A 20574-nucleotide genomic window follows, 5' to 3' on the forward strand; every position below is an offset into this window, starting at 1 on the left:
ACCATTAATTTTTGAGATGTTGGTGATGTGAAATTTTTCTGAAAAAGCTGACTTTTAAAATTGTCCACCTATGTAAACCTAGCCAGGAAGTTTCTGATCTTGGAGACAGCAAATTTTTCAGCCTGTTAAGTGTGATATATTTTGTACATGTCTCAAGTTTCCTCAATTAGTTCTGCTTTCTGATATTCTTTTCTTGACTCTTGTATTTTTCTTCGTCTTTCATATTGTCCATCAGAGTAGCTCTTAATCCACTGTAATTTCAACCTTAATTTTGTGAACTATCAGGAAGGAAAATATGCGGACCTAGAAACTGGTGCTTCTGGTTGCTCATCCAATTAATAAATAACAAAAGTTTGTCCATCCCTACAATACATATGGTGTACAAATATAATTCCATCTTTCTTGATTTTCTTTGTATATATTCCCTGTCTATTCACTCTGCATAAATTTTGATTTTCTTACACTCTAAATTTCTGTTCATTACAAGAATACCCAAATAACCAGTTATTTCTAAAGAATATGGCAGTCATGATTTGTCACAAACATAAGACATATTTGTTTTCAGAGTCTACCCAATATTCTGCGAGATGAGCGTTTCAAGGTCATGTTTGAAAATCCAGACTTTGAAGTGGATGAAGCCAGTGAAGAATTTAGACTCATAAATCCCATAGTCTCCAAAGCCTCAGAAAAAAGGAGGAAAAAACTTAAACAACTACAAGAACACATACAGGCTGAACAGGTAACATTCACTTTAAAAATGTTGGCAGCATCTTAATAGTGAGCCATGTGGTTTAATATCAGCTTCTTAGAAGTTTTACAAATTAATTGTTACTGATAACCAATGTGTTTGTAAAACCAGCTTGATACAAGAGTCTTAATCTATACACCACAAGAGGTTTAAAAGAAACATCTGCATTAAGTGGAAAGGATTTGTTTTTTCAAGCCCAAAGATTGTAGGAAGAGGATGTTTCCAAATAAGATGTTTCAAATTGTTTCTAACTTTTATAAAGTTGTGTATTTATATAGGAAAAGAATATAGGAAATTCATGTAAGAAATTAGTCATTCCAAATTTTAGTTACAAATTGTATTCTGTGGAAACTGCATAAAGTGTTGCAGATAAAATCCACGGCATTTTATGTTCAGCTGAGCAGCAGAATGTTCTTCCCGTGCAAATATGTTTGTTTGCAGCACTTGTTCAATCGTTGTTTGTTTAACAAGTGGCTTCATATTGTAACTGGCAGAAAGAAGGGACGGCTCAGTGGTGAGCACTGCTGTCTCACAGCACCAGGGACCCAGGTTTGATTCCAGCCTTGGGCGACTGTCTGTGTTTGCACATTCTCCCCATGTCTGTTGTATTTATTAAATGAGCACTGCGGTGGGTAGTATAGAGATATATTTTGTGATCACATGTCTAAATTATTGCCAGCTTTATCTTTTTTTATTTTCAAAGACGGTGGTGAGTTGCTGCCTTGAACCACTACAGGCTATTTGGCATAGGTATACTCTCAATGTCATTAGGGACGTGGCTCCAGGTTGTGGTTCTGTTCGCCGAGCTGGAAGTTTTTGTTGCAAACGTTTCGTCCCCTGGCTAGGCGACATCATCAGTGCTTGGGAGCCTCCTGCGAAGCGCTTCTTTGATGTTTCCTCCGGTGTTTATAGTGGTCTGTCCCTGCCGCTTCCGGTTGTCAGTTTCAGCTGTCCGCTGTAGTGGTTGGTATATTGGGTCCAGGTCGATGTGTTTGTTGATGGAGTTTGTGGATGAATGCCATGCCTCTAGGAATTCCCTGGCTGTTCTCTGTCTGGCTTGCCCTATGATAGTAGTGTTGTCCCAGTCAAATTCACACACACGCAGACAACAAGCAACATGAATACGACTGGGACAACACTACTATCATAGGGCAAGCCAGACAGAGAACAGCCAGGGAATTCCTAGAGGCATGGCATTCATCCACAAACTCCATCAACAAACACATCGACCTGGACCCAATATACCAACCACTACAGCGGACAGCTGAAACTGACAACCGGAAGCGGCAGGGACAGACCACTATAAACACCGGAGGAAACATCAAAGAAGCGCTTCGCAGGAGGCTCCCAAGCACTGATGATGTCGCCTAGCCAGGGGACGAAACGTTTGCAACAAAAACTTCCAGCTCGGCGAACAGAACCACAACAACGAGCACCCGAGTTACAAATCTTCGCACAAACTTTGTGGCTGTAGGATTTTGACTGAGTAACCCTAAAGGATTAGTGATATATTTTCAAGTCGGGATGCTCATGGCTTGGAGGGGGACTTGGATGGAGTGGTATCCCTCTGCTGCACTTGTCCTTCTAGATAGTGCTTATGGGTTTGAAAGGCGCTGTGAAAGGAGCTTTAGTGAATTTGTGTTGTGCATCTTGTACACAGTACATACTGCTTGTACTAAGTGTCAGTGGTGAAGGGAATGTATGTTTGTGGAGGTGGTGTCATTCAAGCTGAATTCCAGAGGGAGGAGAGAATAATTGTCCTGTCATCAAGCTGCATTTGACCGACTGGCATCAAGGCACCCTAGGAAAACAGGAGTTGGTAGGAATCAGTAGGGTGAGGGGTTGGGGTAACTCTGGTTAGTCATACCTGGTACAAATTAAAATGGTTGTGATAGTTGGAGATCAGTTATATCAGTCACAGGACATTGCTGCGTAAGTTCTTCAGGAGAGTGCTTTAGGTCCAATCATCTTTAGCTCCTTGATCAATGACCTTCTCTGTAGAAGGTCAGAACTGGAGGATGGTCGCTGATGATTGCTCAGTATTCAGCATCTTTTGCAGCAGTCCTTGTCCATTGATAGCAAGATCTGGATAATATCCAGGCTTGAGCTGAGAAGTAGCAAATGACATTCGTGCTACACAAGCGCCAGGCAGTGACTATCTCCAAAAGAGAAAAACTAATGGCCCTTGATATGCAATGAATCTCCCACTATCAGCATCCTGGGGATTAACATTTCACAGAAAGTCAGTATTTACATGGCTGGTCCACATGAGTGCAAAAGTAGGTCAAATTCTAGGAATCCAGCAGTGCAGAATTCACCATCTACAAGGTGCAAGTAAGGAAAGTGATGGAATACTCCCCACTTGCATGGTTGAGTGCAGCTCCAACATGCTCAAGAAGCTTGGTACTATCCAGAACAAAGTAGCCTGCTTTATTGGCATCAAATTCACAAACATTCACTCCCCTCCCCCCCCGTCTCCAACACGCATTATTAGCATTGTGTACATCTCTAAGATGCACTGCAGAAATTCACCAAAGCTCTGTAGACAGCATTCTCCAAACGTAACTACTACCAGACAGAAAACAAGGATAGCAGATGTGAGAATGTGATCATCTTCAAGTTCCCCTCCAAGCCGCTTGTCATCCTGACATGGAAATATTTTGCCATTCCTTCAGTGTCACGGGGACACAATTCTGGAAGTCCTTCCGAACAACATTGTGGCTGTACCTATACAAAATTATTGCTTCAGTTCAGGAAGACCTTCTGAAAGGTAATTAAGGATCAGAAACAAATGCTGGCCCAGCCAGCAAAGGTAGATCCTCTGAATTTAAAGCAACATCTTGTGTGGATTTTTCTTGTTTCCTTAAACTTGCAACCTGTTCAAATATAGCATGAAAGTTCAGATACATGAAAATTCATAGCAAAACTAGAGTTGAATTGTTTTATTTGAAAATGCTATTTCTAATAACTCATTTGGACAAAATGCTGGGGCTGTTTTCCTTGGAGTGTCACGTGCTGAGGGGTGACCTTAAAGAGGTTTATGAAATCATGAGGGGCATGGATAGGATAAATAGACAAGGTTCAAAATGAGAGAAGGGGAAAGATTTAAAAGGGTAGCTAAGGGGCAACTTTTTCATGCAGAGTGTGGTACCTGTATGGAATAAACTGCCAGAGGAAGTGGTGGAAGCTAGTACAGTTACAAGATTTAAAAGGCAGCTTGATGGCTATATGAATAGGAAGAGTTTAGAGCAATATGGGCCAAATGCTAGCAAGTGGGACTAGATTAATTTAGGATATCTGGCCAGCATGGACAAATTGGACCAAAGGGTCTGTTTCCATGCTGTACATCTCTATGACTAATTATGTTAAAAATTAAAAGTTGGTTAGTATTAATGGTGACCCATGAAATGATTTAAGCACAAGAATGAGAGTAGTAAAACAAATGTTTTTTTTAAATTGTGGGCATTTTCAGAATTTGAGTTTGTACATATAAATGTACGTTTGTGATCTATAGGAGGAAGACGAATTAGAAGGAAAACCAAGTGATGCTGAGAGCTCTGAAAGCTCTGATGATGATCGTGGATGGGTTGAAGAAGTCCAAAAACAGCACAAACTCCTGCGCGCAGAACAGAAATTGAGACTGATGGAAGACGATCAGCAAATTCATTCAAAACCAAAATTTTTTGAAATCAAAACTGGGGAAGAGTTCAAGAGTTTTAAAAATGCTGCCCAAAAACATAAGTTGCTCAAGTGAGTGTGGCTCCTATGTTTCAATAAACTGCACAGTGTCAAAAAAAACTTAAATACAGATTTCCTGAGTACCAGAGGGATGAGATTCTACCAGCTCTTGAGTTACATCTGTGCTTCTTAAACTTTTAACCTCTTAACATTTTTAATGCTTGAAAATTGTCACCATCCTCTGTAAAGATCTGTTAGAGATGCTGAATTACTGTTGTAAGGTGATCAAAGGTCAATGGCAGCAATTGCATCAGAACTCTCAACACCCTAATTTTAGCTCTTGACCCCATTTAGATTAGATTAGATTAGATTACAGTGTGGAAACAGGCCCTTCGGCCCAACAAGTCCACACCGACCCGCCGAAGCAAAACCCACCCATACCCCTACATTTACCCCTTACCTAACACTACGGGCAATTTAGTATGGCCAATTCACCTAACCTGCACATCTTTGGACTGTGGGAGGAAACCGGAGCACCCGGAGGAAACCCACGCAGACACGGGGAGAACGTGCAAACTCCACACAGTCAGTCGCCTGAGTCGGGAATTGAACCCGGGTCTCTGGCGCTGCGAGGCAGCAGTGCTAACCACTGTGCCACCGTGCCGCCCACCGTGCCGCCCATTTAGGGTCCTGCAAATAACTTTGGGGACTCCTAGGTCAGACTGTAGGGCATCTTTTTTAAAAAAAAGCTATAAAGAGAGATTACATAGACTAGCTTTGTATTCCTTGTAATATAAGGTTAACGGGTAATCCAAAGTTTTTTTAGTATTTTCAAAGAAACGTTTTGCTGTTGTGGAAGTCTTGGGGACTTTATCTTAACATCACAGCTAGGCATTTTCAGGGAAGAGTTAATAAACACTTCACACAAAGTGGTAGAAGTGTGGAGTTTTTCCCACAAAAATGTAGTAGATGCTATCTCCAATTAATTTTCAACCTGAATTTGGTGGATTATTGCAAGCCCAGGATAAAATGAGTGAATGATGTTAGGATACAGATTGACCACAATTACATTGAATGACAGAATAATACATTATTGAGATATGTTATTGTTCCTCTCCTATCTCCCAGTGAGAAATCTGGAAAAGCTTTCTTACTCTTTAATAGAAGGTATCAAAAACTAACTGAATGTAAAACAGTATTTGTGGGCATTTGATGAAATGTTCGTGTTGCTTTGTTTAGCTGGTGGCCTTGGTTTTTTTTAATCAAAGTTGTAGGTTCATGTTCTATTCTGGGTATGGTTGTGTAATCTATGCAGATACTTCAGTGGAACACTTCTAGATTATATTGAATTATGGGCCTTGTCTACCTGCTGAGATTATATAAAAGATACTATGGCACTATTTAAAAAAGAACAGGGAGTTCTTTCTGTCCTGAGCAGTGTTAGTTGTTCAGCTAATACCTTAGCATCAACAGTAACTAATCATTCACCTGACCTAACTGTGTCTAGGTTCTTGTAACATGCAGTTTGACGACCAAGTTTGCCTCTAGAACAGTGACGGTACTTCAAAAGTTAACGCATGTTTTTGGTGTTCGAGAGGAAACGTATAAAGGAAGTTTGTTCGTTCTTATTGCAATTCTGCAAAATGTAAATGATGAATCAAAGTATTAAATTGTAGGTCTGTTACTTATATGAACTGCATTGTTCTGCCAGCCAACCCCCCCCCCCTTCCCCTCACCACCACAATGCACACGCGCACACACTCTTGCTTTGTTAGTTGAGGATGTTGGGTAAGTGAAAGAAATTGTTGAATAACCTGAATTTTTTTCAATCCATTATCTTTTGGGGTCCGAGGTGTTTGCATATTGAAACCCTATCTTAGCATGATCTCTGCTTTGAAGTATTTATGAAATCTTGATCTCATGCCATGGTAGCCTCCAAAATAAAATTACTGATCAACTTAATTGCAGTTATGCTATATATTTTATAAATCTGGCACTAACATCCTGTAGAAATAGACAAAATATAATTTCTAACTTTGCCAATATTTTTGTTTCCAATTGTACAGAACAACACTTGAAGATCGCTTGAAACATGAGGAAAAGACTGGAACACTTCATCTATCTGACACCACTGTAGGCAGCAAACAGCTAACATTCACACTTAAAAAGGTGAGTTAAATCCACAATATGTAGAATATTTCATCAAATTCCTGACTTGTGCTTTGTAGGTGGTGGTCAGGCACTTGAGAGATGGGTGAATGATTTGCAGAATTCCTAACCTCTGGCCTGTTCTTGTAGAACAAATATTTTATATGGTTGGTCCAGTTCATTTCGGATCAGTGGTAACCCCCAAGTTGCTGTTAGTGGGATTTCAGCAATGGTAATGCTATTGAACATCAAGAGGTGAAGGTGAAATTCTCTCTTGTTGGAGATGGTCAATGCCTGGCACTTGGATTACTCAGATGTTAGCTGGTTTTTTTTAATCCCAAATCCTATTCACTGCAATTTTTCTAGGGCTCACTGAAAAGCTCCCTTGATGTCCACTGTTGCCTCACTTCTTAAATTCAATTCTTGTGTCCACATTTGGACCAAGGCTGTAATTTACTCAGATTGGAAAGTGTGTGTTACTGGCAAAGGCAATTATTTGTTGCCTGTCCCTTACCTTCCTTGCACTGAATGGCTTTTGAAGCCATTTAGTAGGATTGCTAAGAGTCAGTCACATTGTTGTGTCTCTGGAGTCATTGTTAGGTCATACTAGGCTTTTTAAAATCTTTTAGGGTGTACAACTCAGGAATGTTCTATAAATAATTGCTGGAAAAGAAAATACTTTGATTTGCAATTCAGGTTCCTTGTTCATTGGCCATAAGTCATAGGAGCAGAATTAAGCCATTCATCCCATCGAGTCTGCTCCACCATGGCTGATATTTTTCTCGTTCTCATTCTCCTGTCTCCTCTCCATAACTCTTAATCCCCTTACCAATCAAGAACCTATCTCTGTCAATGATTTGGCCTCCACAGCACTCTGCAGTAATGAATTCCACAGATTCACCATCCTCCGCTTGTCCCTTCATTCTGAGATGGTACCCTCAGATCCTAGTCTATCCTACTAATGGTAACATCTTCTCCAAGTCCACTCTATCCAAGCCTCTTGGTTTCAATCAGATCCCCCTTCCTCATCCTTGTAAACCCCAAGTACGGACCAGAATCCTCAAATGCTCCTCACATGATAAGCTGTGCATCCTAAAATCATTCTTGTGAACGTCCTCTAGAACCCCTCCAATGTCAGCAAATCTTTCCTTAAAAACAGGGCCCAAAACTGCATGATCTAAATGCTATGACCATAGCCTTATATAGCCTCAGCAGTATATCTCTGCTCTTGAATTCTAGCCCTCTTGAAATGAATGCCAACATTTCATTTGCATTCCCAATTGCCACTCAACCTGCATATTAACCTTAAAAAAAAAAAAAAAATCCTGACCGAGGGCTCCTATGTCTTTTTGTGCTTCAGATTTCTGAAGTCTTTCCCCATTTAAATAATAGTCTATGCCTCTATTCTTCCTGCCAAAGTGTATAACATCGCACTTGCCCACATTCAGTTCCATCTGCCACTTTTTGTCCACTCTCTTAACCTACCCATTTCCACAAGACTATCTTCCCCTCTACATATCTATGTGTGGTCTGTAAACTTGGCAATAATGCCCTCAGTTTCTTCATCTGTTAATGAAGATTGTTAATATGACTTGAATAGTTATGGTCCCAACTACAGAACCCCACTTTTCAGTGGCTGCCGTCCTACCTTCTGCCAATCTTCTATCCATGCCAATTCCTTGCCCCTAGCACCATAGGCTCTTACGTTATTTAGCAGCCTTGTGTACGGCACCTTGTCCAAGGCCTTCTGGAAGTCCAAATAGATCACCTCTGCTGGCTTTCCTTTCTCTGTACCTTAACGAATTTTAACAGATTTATCAAGCATGAGCACCCGTTGATGAAGCCGTGCTGAATCAGCCCTATTTTACCATGCACCTCCAAGTACTCTGCAATCGCATCCTTAATAAATGACACTCAAATCTTACAAAAAGGATACTCATTTTGGATCATTTGACTAGAGGTTTGCTTACTGTGTCACTGCTTTATGTAATGTACAATGACCTTGAATTGGGGTTGCAAACATTTATTCAAATCAAACTTTCAATAATGTTTTCAGCTAGGTTTGTTTAATCCTTCAATTAATAATAATCTGATCCAGTGTAAATGATTTGTTATGAATGTGACTGACATAAAGCACAAACCCCATCTTGCATAATTGCCTTAAACAAATTGCAAACCTCCAACAGGGACTTGGAAATATACAGAAAATGACTAGATCGGCAATTTGCCAGATTACTGCTTTGGTGAAGGTTGAAATCTAACTCCAGTGTGCACTCAATGTTGTAACAACAAAGTCATGCTAAAAATAACAGTTTTCCAACTTGCACTTTATCCATGTTATAAATTCTCTTTCTCGTGGAGATTATTTTAAAAACTACAATGTTCATTTTAAATCAGTATTAAAATTTCATTGGTGATACAGTGGGGAAAAATCAAATTGGTCCTATAGGAGCACTATTCCGAGTTGAGGAAATGGTTGCCTTGTTCGACAGTTAATTGACCATCATTCTGTTTTTGACATCTAATGCTAATGGAGTAGCAAAAGAAATGTTCTGTTCTCAGCATAAACACTTGCAACTTTGAACACAAGCATTGACTATTAAAGCAACCAGGAGAAAGTGAGGACTGCAGATGCTGGAGATCAGAGTTGAGAGTGTGGTGCTGGAAAAGCACAGCCAGTCAGGCAGCATCCGAGGAACAGGAGAATTGACGTTTTGGACAAGAACCCTTCATGAGGAATGAGGCTTGTGAGCTGAGGGGGTGGAGAGATAAATGAGAGGGGAGTGGGGCTGGGGGGAAGGTAGCGAGTGCGATTGGTAGACGGGAAGGTTGGAACTGGGATAAGGTGGGGTGAGAGGAAATGAAGAAACTGGTGAAATCCCCATTGATCCCATGTAGTTGGAGGCAGGGTGGGAGGAGGTGCAGTCCAGGTAGCTGTGGGAGTCGGAAACCTCCTAAAGTTCAGTGATGAAAGTGGAACAATTAAGGAAAAGTAGGATGGGATATTAGGATTGGATGACGACCTGACACCCATCCAGTCCAGAAGGATTGAATGATTGGTTTTTTGATTGTTTTATGTTTTAATGAAACTATGAAAACTCTATGCTGCTAATAACATTTTCTCCTTTGGCAAATTAAAAAAGATTTGTACCTTAACATGCACAAACAAAAAAAGAGTTCTTATTCTTTTCAGCAGCTTCTAAAACAACTGACCATCAAACTACCATGTTGATTGTGGGGATAAAACCCCATCTAATCACTAATGTCTTTTAGAGAAAGAAAACTCCCAACACATGATTCCAGACGCAGTGATATAGTTGACTTTTAACTCAAATGTCCTAACATTTATTCAGTTCAAGGGGTGGTTGAATTCACTGGAAGAATAAGTATCTCAAACTAGTCGTCTCCATTTTTCTTTTCTCTCATTCTCTGCTGCATTCATTCCTTTTTTCTGAATGTAAGGCACTTTGATGTGCCTTTCTGCATATCATGCAAAATACAAGCTATTCATTCATCTCAACCTTTTCTTTGTAGTCGGAACAGCAAAAGAAGCGACAAGAAGCTGAAAAGCAGCATCATGAAGAAAGAAGACGACTTAGACGTTCTGCAGGACACCTCCAAGGCAAAGCAATGCAAAGGAAGCCATTCTTCTAAAACAAGAATTCTATGGTTCCCATGTTACTTCCTCAATAAATAACTAGGAGCCAAATAATTCCAAAACACTGGTGTCAGCACCATCAGCTATAAGTAAGGCGAAAGCAAAGACCATTTGCAGTGGCTCCAGACAGGAACACTCACTATCTGCTTCTTCAGATTAGATGGTCTAGAAGAATAAAGATGCAAGACCGTGAAGTTTTATATTTGTGAATAACATTCTCCACAAAAGACTAAATAGTTTGTATTTATAAATAGAAGATTCTTTTTAAAATTATAAAATATTGTTCATATTTTGTCTTGAGTCTACTTTTTTGCTGAGTTAGAATTTTCCATCTCCTGAGTAGAAATCAAAACAACTAGTTAGTATTGTTTCAAATGAAACAAGCAACTGTGTTCTTTGAGTGGAATTTGTTCAGTTTATAGATGCCAAAGTCTAGAAACTGTTGACTTTGTTTTATTCCTGAACATTTTTTTTTCAAGCATTCTTTAAAAGTATACTGAAACACTGCAGAGGATTTATAAATACTGTACAAGCTCTGGATCTTTTTGTCTAGGCAAACCAAAGATCCTATATAATTTTTTTTGCCTTTTTCTCTCCCATTTGCTCCTCTCCTCTCACCCTTTTCTCAGTCTGCCTGCAGAGTGCGGAATATTTAAGCAAGCAGTTAATTTGGATCAGTTCCATTCATCATGCCTTAGCCTTGTATACATGCATCTGAATTAGGAGCAGGCCATTCACTCTGGTAAAGCTCTTCTAACATGTGATAAAGTGGTGGCTGATGTAATTGTGGCCTTTACTTTCCTATCTTTTCCTTTGCTGTTTGGCACCCTGAACAATCCAGAATCTATCAAACTCAGCTTTTGTTACTCCCTTATTGCAAAGAGAGGTCTATAGATTAGTGACCCTCAGAAATTTTCCACATTTCCATTCGTCTCTCCCACAAGGCAATACACATTTTCAGCATCCACTCTATCCATTCCCCTTATGATCTTATTGAAATAAGATAACCTGTCCATTTCCTGAGCTCCAATCGGTGCTGATTAGTTACTGTACCTCCATGCTAATTTTTTGTAATTCAAGTACCAGGACACCAAATCCTTCTATACCACAGTTCTGCAATCTCAATTTAAATAAATGCTGCTTTTCTATTCTTCCTGCTGAAGTGTAGTATTCCCTCCAGCTTGCTGCATCATTTAATAAGATAATGGCTGATCAACACTTAAATGTCTTTTACCCACACTACCCCCATAACCCTCTACACCATTTATAGTCCGAAATCTATCAATCTCTGCATTAAACTCTATCTTAAAAGCTTTATAAATCTTTGAAAGTAGCAGAACAAGTTGATGTATGGAAACCCTATTCATGCATCCCTTTCAAAATGATGCCATTTAATATGTATAACCCCACTCATTCTTCCTCTGAAAGTGCATCACTTCAGTTCTTTGCATCAAATTTTATCTTGTCAAGTGATTGATTATTCAATACTACTATCTTTTTCACTATTTACTACTCTCAGTTTTGTCGTCTGAAAAGTAAAAGAAAATGCTGTATAACCCAAATCCCAGTCAACAATATAATGTCATCCTTGATGGGTTAATATTGACTCCTATGATGTACTTTCCTGACTGAAAAACAACTTGTCATTAGTCCCGGTTTTTCGTCACTTGGACACCTTTGTCTCTCTGCTGCTATTTACAATTCTATTAACTTTAAATATAATGTTGCCAAAGCCTTTGAAAGTCAGCTTGCACAACATAAACTTCACTAACTTTGGCAACCCTTCTCTAAATTATATCTGTGAATTATAGTGTTTACCTTTAAAACAATGTTAGCTATCATTTTGTACACCAAGGAGAACCAATCGATGTTATCTACCTGGACTTCAGGGCGGCCTTTGACAAGGTGCTGCACAGGAGGCAACTGAGTTAAGATAGGGGCCCATGGTGTCAGCATGGATAGAAGCTTGGCTGTCTGGCAGAAAGCAGAAAATGGAGATAAAAGGGTCTTTCTCAGGATGGCAGCCATGACAAGTGGTGTTCTGCAAGGCTCGGTTTTGGGACCACAACTTGTTCATTATATGCATTAACGATTTAGATGAAGGAACTGAGGACATTCTGGCTAAGTTTGCATTAGATACAAAGATAGTTGGAGGAACAGGTAGCATAGAGGAGGAGGGGTGGCTCCTGAAAGATTTAGACAAGTTAGGAGAGTGGGCAAAGAAGTGGCAGATGGAGTACAACGTGGGAAAATATGAGGTCATGCACTTTGGTAGGAAGAATAGAGACATGGACTATTTTCTAAAAGGGGATAAAATTCAGAAGTCAAAGAGACTTGGGAGTTCTAGTCCAGGATTCACTCAGTGAATTTGCAAGTTGAGTCAGTAGTTAAGAAAGCAGATGCAACGTTGGCACTTATTTTGAGAGGACTTCAATATAAAAGCAGGGAGGTACTTCGGAAGCTCTGTAAGGCTCTGATCAGACCATATTTGGAGTATTATGCACAGTTTTGGGCCCAATATCTCAGGAAGGATGTACTGGCCCAAGAGCATGTTCAGAGGAGATTCACGAGAATGGTCTCAGGAATGAAAAGATTAAAATATGGGGAATGTTTGAGGACTCTAGGTTTATACTCGGAGTTTCGAAGGATATGGGGGGATCTATTTGAAACATACAGAATACTGAATGGCCTGGACAGAGCAGATATTGAGAAAATGTTTCCATTGATAGGAGAGACTCGGCATAGCCTTCGAGTAAAGGGAAGACCTTTTAGAACTGGGATATGGAGAAACGTCTTCAGCCAGAGAGTGGTGAATCTATGGAATTTGTGCAACAGAAGGCTGTGGACGCCAGGTCATTGAGTATATTTAAGATTGAGATAGATAGGTGAGGATCAAGGGTTATGGGGAGAAAGCAGGAGAATGGGTTGAGAAATTTTATCAGCCATGATTGAATGGTGGAGCAGTCTTGATGGGCTGAATAGCCTAATTTCTGCTTCTATATCTTATGGTATTAACTAATTTTCCAAGTTCTTTTAAAAAATTACAGGACGAGACTGGGATAATCTAAATATTTGGGTTAGAGTCTCAGTGCATTTTCCTAAACACACTGAAGCTTAAACTCCTCCTGCAGTGTAATACAATTTATTCAGTTTGATCAGTTCATTGATAATTGAGTTTACCAATGGATTTCGTGCTTGAATTTGCATGCAATATTATACTTCCGATGATTTGCATTTAGTTGAATAATCAAAAGTATCCAATTTCTTCACTACCATCTTCAATAAATATGACAGCTTCATTGTCATGTCACAGTTTCATCAGATGCAGTTAAATCAGGTTTTTGTGAAAGGGAAATCTTTAATGCAGTTCTTTGAAGAAGTTGCTGTGGATAAAATAGGAGTATATTGACATACCTTACTTGAATTTCTAGACTGTGTTCGATAGGTGCCACATCAAAGATTATTTTGGAAAATAAAAGCTCATTGATAGAAGATTGCTTTGCTGCAGAAGACAAAAATGCATACGTGCATCTTTGGCAGGAGTGTAGCGCTGCAGAGATATGTGCTTAGGAATTAATGTTTTACAATTTTCATCAGTTACTAAATGAGTGGAGTATTGTTAACTAAATTTGCAGATGACACAAATGTGTAGTGAAGTATATTGTAAAGAAGATGCAAGGAGTGTATTGATGAATATGGATAGCTTTAGTAATAGGCAAAGATCTCAAAGGTGGAGTATAATGTGATAAAATGTAGAATTGATCACTTTGGAAAGAAGAATAAAAGAGGTTATTTAAACAGAAAAAAACCTGGGGAATTCTAAGGTTCAGAGGGATTTGGTGTTCTAGTATGAGTCACAAAGTTAGTGTGCAGGTACAACATTTATATAAATGGTTTGGATGTGAACATAGGAGGAATAGTTAGTAAGTTTGCAGATGACACCAAAATTGGAGGTGTAGCGAAGAAGATTACCTCAGAGTACAATGGGATCAGAATCATATGGGCCAATTGACCTAAGAGTGGCAGATGAAGTTGGATTTAGATAAATGTGAAGTGCTGCATTTTGAAAAGGCAAATCGGGGCAGGACTTAGCCACTTTAATGGTAAGTTGCTGGGGAGTGTTGCTGAACAAAGAGACCTTAAAGTACAGGTTCATAGTTCCTTGAAAGTGGAGTCGCAGGTGGATAGGATAGTGAAGAAGGTGTTTGGTATGTTGTCTTTGTTGTTCAGTGCATTGAGTAAAGGAGTTGGGAGGTCATGTTGTGGCTGTACAGGACATTGGTTACGCCACTATTGGAATACTGTGTACAATTCTGGTCTGCCCGCTATAGAAAGGATGTTGTGAAACTTGAAAGGGTTCAGAAAAGATTTACAAGGATGTTGCCAGGGTTGGAGGGCTTGAGCTACAGGACCGGGCTGAATAGGTTGGAGCTATTTTCTCTGGAATGTCGGGTGTTGAGGGTGACCTTAGAGGTTTATAAAATCATGAGGGGCATGGGTAGGGTAAATAGACAAGATCCAGAACTAGAGGACATGGGTTTAAGGTGCTAGGAGAAAGATTTAAAAGGTACCAAAGAGGCAACGTTTTCCTGCAGAGAGTGGTGCATGTATGGAATAAGCTGCCAGAGGAAGTGGTGGAGGCTACAATTACAACCTTTAAAAGGCAGCTGGATAGCGAAGGGTTTGAACGATATGGGCAAATGCTAGCAAATGGGACTAGGTTTATTTCGGATAGCTGGTCAGCATGGTCAGGTTGAACAGAAGGGTCTGTTTCCGTGCTGTATATCTCTTTGACTCTTATCCCGTATTATGAAAGGAATTAGATATTAGATGTCAGGATGGTATGCTTGAGTTTTAGAGACCATACCTCAAATGCTATGTGCCGTTTTCATCTCTTTACATAATGAAAGCAGAAATTGCATGGGAGGTGGTTCAAAGGAGATTTACTAGATTTCAATTGTATTCTGGTACTAGAGAGAGTTCCTAGTCAACTATTAGTACATGCCACTAGATCTTTTTTAAAAAAAGTTGTTTTTTTCTCTTGTTGGAACTAAAACAATAAACCTGTTACTTATTGCCTGGATTTGCTTGGCTGCTGCAAAATCACTTGATGTCCAACCAAATAGTGGATGGCATACAGCACACATTAAAGCTTTCAATTTCTATAATTGATCATAGCCTGTGTACTACTGAATATAAAACCAGGAAAGCACATGATTATGTTCAATCCAGAAAATGCCCAAATAATTACAATATCCAACTTCCAATATCCTTCTGTTAGGGGCAGACAAATATTCCCTGGGATATAAAAAATCTTACACACACATTCTATTAATGTTGAACTGATTCTCAGTGCCCTAGCTCCTTGACTTTACCTTTGTGTTTAAATCCCTTCAGAACATCTCTAATTTCCATTAATCTCCAGCCATTTCAGGATATGTGCATTCTACTACAAATCTTGCAGCCCCACTCAAAACATTATTGCTAATGTCTTCAGAAATATGTCTAAACTCTTCTGTCATCTGCAGGCTCCTCATTTTTTAAAAGCCCAATTACTTCAGACGAACTTTGATTTCAACATTTTTCTCCCCTCCTTACCTAGAAATTGTCTTAACCTTGTTTTTCTTGTACATGCTAGGTGAATGCAACCTGTTGCTGTTGATGGCAATACTGTTTTAATGCATATTAGAGCACTGATATTAGATGCCAAAAAGTGGGAGGTTGCAGATGTACTGCCCCAGGCAGACCAACCAACTGTGGATGACGTGTTGAACACTGTCGTAGACCCAGCAGGAAAAGATTGAACTTAGTAGATTGGCAGTATCTTGTAACCAATCAAAGGAAGGATTGTCAATGTTTGGAAACAGGCCACATGTCTGTCCACAAAGAACAGTCATAAATCTACAGTGATCTTTTATATTTGGGAAATTGAAGACTTTTTTTTTAAAAAAGTGAAATTTTACTCCAGCAACATTCTTGTAAACCAAAGTTCCATCATTATTTACTTGTCCTGCAGTCAGAAAGAAAGAAATGTGGACCATGTGTTTTTTTTTCTAACTTCGACAATACTGTGGGTGAAGGGTAATCTTGCTGTTGTAGAATCAATTCTAACAAGTTCTTTAACTGTGACTCTAAACATTTAGAGCCAGAATTTTAATGAGAGTCGTGACAGAAATTGTAACAAAGCTTCAATGCATCTTGCACCTGTTTTTTTTATAAACAATTGAATATTAGTTAAATGTCATGAGAGGTAAAGATTGTGGACTTGAGGCAAGATTCCGATCAGTATGACCTCACTGAGTGAAAGAGGCTTACGATGCCAAATAGTTCATGGTTTTGGCCGAGTGTAGCAGTTGTTATACAGCAATTCCAGTAGAAAGTAGTTAATGTTCCAGAATTCTGGAATTCTTGAGAACAGGTTTTGAAAATACTTCAGATTTTGCAGTATCATACATTGTAGCTGTAAGGCTACTCTAAATGAAGGCTCTTTTAGACACCATATGGGATCACAGCAAAGTTTGGTTGCTCTAAACCTGATATCAGAAGAAATTAATTTAAATGACTCAGCCCTGCTGTTGTGTGCTTCCTCCTTAAACAGATTTACCAAACAATGGTTGTGTGCCTTTAAACTAATTTATTCTGGCACAGTTTTGTTGGAATGACGAAGTTTTAACATTTCTTTAATGCTGTTGCATTTTTGCAACAATGTCAAAAATATAATGACCTTGTAACTCTAAATGCATGGTTTTGGTGTATGAATAACATCTCTCCAAGCATGCAAATGTAGCTATGACAAAGTAGCAAAATTACATCAATTGTACATGATACTTACTATCAGTCATGGAACACAGGTTCCTAATCATTTTGCACAATTTGTATGTTCAGAGCAAGGTCTAAAATTCTGCCAATTTAGCTGAGCTGGATCAGAAATCTCAGTTGCAAACTGAATTGCAACAGAGAAAGTGATTGTTCTTATCTGATGTGAGTATATGTATTGTAGACAAAACCTCACTTCAAGTTAAACATTTATGTCAAAAATGGGTTTGCTAGTGCATTCCGACAGTAGCTCACTGATTAAGGTAGTGAATATTAGTCTCACAGATCAGGAGATGCCAAAATGGGAATCCGTATACAATCCTGTCAAGCCTCTGTATCACTGAGAGGCAATCGGCCGTTGTTTTTACTGATCATGACCAGTATCCAGTAATTCTGGTGGGACTGCATATGAGGACATCCGATATAGAAGCATAAGATTGGCACTATTGCCATTGAGCAAAATAGCAAAATTGTGAATTGTAGTGCCATTTAACAAAGTAATATATCCTGCTTCACAGGAACAATTACACAAAAGATTGAGCCAAAGAAAGAAATATTAAGTGTGTGAGCAGAAAGCTCGGACAGAGGTAGGTTTTAATGAGTATCTTAAAGAAAGAAATTGAGGTGGAGAAATAAAGGGGTTGAGGAACGGAATTTCAGAATTTAATGTCTGGACCTTCATAGTTACTCATAAGGCAAGTTCAGGTAGAACCTGGAAACACTAAAATTGTAAATGGTAACATGAATGCAGATCTTATAGTGGAAATGAAGTGTTTTAAATGAAACTGATCAGCTGGCCAAAGGAGAGGTACTCAAAGATAATCTGTGTTAAGTTAGTTATTTGCTTATATATAACAGGAAAGTCTGAAGACTATGAATTGGAGAGAAGCTCGTGTCATTTAATATTAAAAAATCAATAAGCTTGATGTCAGATATCAAAACATTATTAGAAGTGAGCAAGATGTTAAATTCTGGGTAATCCAAGATGGAGAACGGGAAAAGTTTGTGGCTGTAAGAGCTGCTCCTTTTTGGAGGTATTTTAGGTGTTGGAGGTGATTTCCTCGAATTCCAGGAGCAGCAATTACTGTTTTATATGCTGTTGTATTGTTTTGGAACTTTGGAAAAGGTAAGTCAAAACAACAGCACTTTTAAAAGGGAGAAGGACAGACAATAGGCAGCACATGGTCAGTGAAGAAGAGAGAGAAAAAACTGACACAGCTGTGAATCTGCGCAGTTACTACCTTTGCTGTTTGACTTCTTGTATCTCTGGACATCTGAGTGCATCTAGGAAAACGTAAACAGTGAAACTCACAACTGATCTTGGAGAAACCTGTTGGGAGAGGTCACAGCATAGAAACATAAGTGCAAAGTTTTGTGTAGCCTTGCTGTAAATCTACAATAGAGAGTCCGGTGGGTTCTTTCTTGATTATGTTTTATTGAGATCTGTATCTTCATTAAATTTTAAAAACATAAGCCATAAGTATTAAGTTAGCTTGGAGCAGTGTTTTTAGAGCAATACAACAATGCTATTTTCTGGGTCTGTAGATTGTGAAGGAGCATAAATGGCCTTTATTAGAGTGATATGCTCTTGTTCAATGTGGGAGTTGAGAGTGAGTCTAAGTTTTACTGAGGATTGTATCTGCAATAGATATCTTTGGTTGCGAATTCTAACAGATTGAATGGATCAGTTAGAACGACAGAGGCAATGAGGAATTTACAAGAGCAAAGGGGTGTGATGGATGGCAGTTATTGGAAGTGAGGAAAGCCGCAGATATAATCAGATTCATGGGTTAACTCCTGGAAAGATAGGAGAGGTAGGCAGATAGCACAGGAGTTTTCTGTGGCTATCCCCATTAGCATGATGGACTCTCAAGGGAATGCAGCACGAACAGCCAAGTTTCTGGTATCATGACAGGCTCTAATATAATGAGGCTTATGTTAGGTTCCAAGTGATCAATTGTGTTAGGGGACTCTCTAGTCAGAAGCACAGACAGATGTTTCTGTGGCCAGCAATGAAAAATCAGAATGGTGTGTTGTCTCCCTGGTGTCAGGATAAAGAGGGTGCAGAATATTTCCAAAGGGGAGAGGGACCAGCAGGAGGTCATTGTACCCATTGGAACCAACGTCATAGGAAGGGAAAAGGATGAAATTCTGAAGGGAGAATATAGAAAGTTAATCAGGAATTTAAAAATGAGGTCCTCAAGGATAGTAATATCTGGATGACTCCCGGTGCTGAGAGCTGGTTAGGAGGATAGAGCAGATGAAGTATGGCTAAGGAGCTGGTGCATGGGAGAAGGGTTCATGTTTTTGGATCATTGGAATCTCTTCTGGGGTAGACGCAACCTGTACAAGAAGGATGGATTGCATCTGAATTGGAAGGGGAATAATATACTGACAGGGAGATTTGCTAGAACTGCTCGAGAGGATTTAAACTAGTAGGGGGATGCAATGGGACCCAAGAGATAGTGAGGAAGGAGATCAATTTGAGACTGGTACAGTTGAGAAAAGGAATGAGTCAAACAGGGCAGGTAGGAACAAAGCCGAGAACAAGGTAGGACTGATAAATTAAACTGCATTTACTTCAATGCAAGAGGCCTAACAGGGAAGGCAGATGAACTCAGGGCATGGTTAGGAACATGGGACTGGGATATCATAGCAGTTACAGAAATGTGGCTCAGAGATTGACAGGACTGGCAGCTTTAATGTTCCAGGATACAAATGTGATAGGAAGGATAGAAAGGGAGGCAAGAGGAGGAGGGGGAATGGTGTTTTGATAAGGAATAGTGTTACAGCTATACTTAGGGAGGATATTTCTGGGAATACATCCAGCGATGTTATTTGGGTAGAACTGAAGAATGAGAAAGTGATAACCTTATTCGGATTGTATCATAGAGACAACCCCACCACCACCACCACCAAATAGCAGGAAATTGAGAAACAAATTTGGAAAGAGATTTCAATTATCTGTAAAAAGTAATAGGGTGGTTATGGTAAAGGATTTTAACTTTCCAAACATTAACTGGGACTAGATGGAGAGGAATTTGTTAAGTGTGTACAAGAAAATGTTCTGATTCAGTATGTGGATGTACCTACTCTTGAGAAATAAGGCAGGGCAGGTGACTGAGGTGTTAGTGGGAGAACAATTTGGGACCAGCGACCATAATTCTATTAGTTTTAAAATAGTGATAGAAAAGAATAGACTGGATCTAAAAATTGAAGTTCTAAATTGGAGGAAGGTTAATTTTTATGGTATTAGGCAAGAACTTTCAAAAGTTGATTGGAGCAGATGTTCGCAGGTAAAGGGACGGCTGGAAAATGGGAAGTCTTCAGAAATGAGATAACGAGAACCCAGAGACAGTATATTCCTGTTAGGGTGAAAGGGAAGGCTGGTAGGTATAGGGAATGCTGGATTCTGGATTAGTGGTGCTGGAAGAGCACAGCAGTTCAGGCAGCATCTGAGGAGCAGTAAAATCGACGTTTCGGGCAAAAGCCCTTCATCAGGAATAAAGGCAGAGAGCCTGAAGCG

General features: G+C 39.4%; 1 protein-coding gene across 1 annotated transcript in view; it reads left to right on the forward strand.

Moving 5' to 3' along the window:
• The window catches only part of nol10 (nucleolar protein 10), a 57506-nt gene extending 47007 nt beyond the window's left edge, over positions 1–10499 (forward strand). Inside the window, exons 18-21 of the mRNA XM_043677888.1 lie at positions 566–739; positions 4263–4498; positions 6493–6595; positions 10109–10499. Of these exons, the coding sequence (XP_043533823.1) occupies positions 566–739; positions 4263–4498; positions 6493–6595; positions 10109–10228 (633 nt within the window). The 3' untranslated portion in view covers positions 10229–10499. The remainder of the gene's footprint in view (positions 1–565; positions 740–4262; positions 4499–6492; positions 6596–10108) is intronic.
• The last annotated feature ends 10075 nt before the right edge of the window (positions 10500–20574 follow it).

Source organism: Chiloscyllium plagiosum, chromosome 3, assembly GCF_004010195.1.
Source record: "Chiloscyllium plagiosum isolate BGI_BamShark_2017 chromosome 3, ASM401019v2, whole genome shotgun sequence".
Lineage (NCBI taxonomy): Eukaryota > Metazoa > Chordata > Chondrichthyes > Orectolobiformes > Hemiscylliidae > Chiloscyllium > Chiloscyllium plagiosum.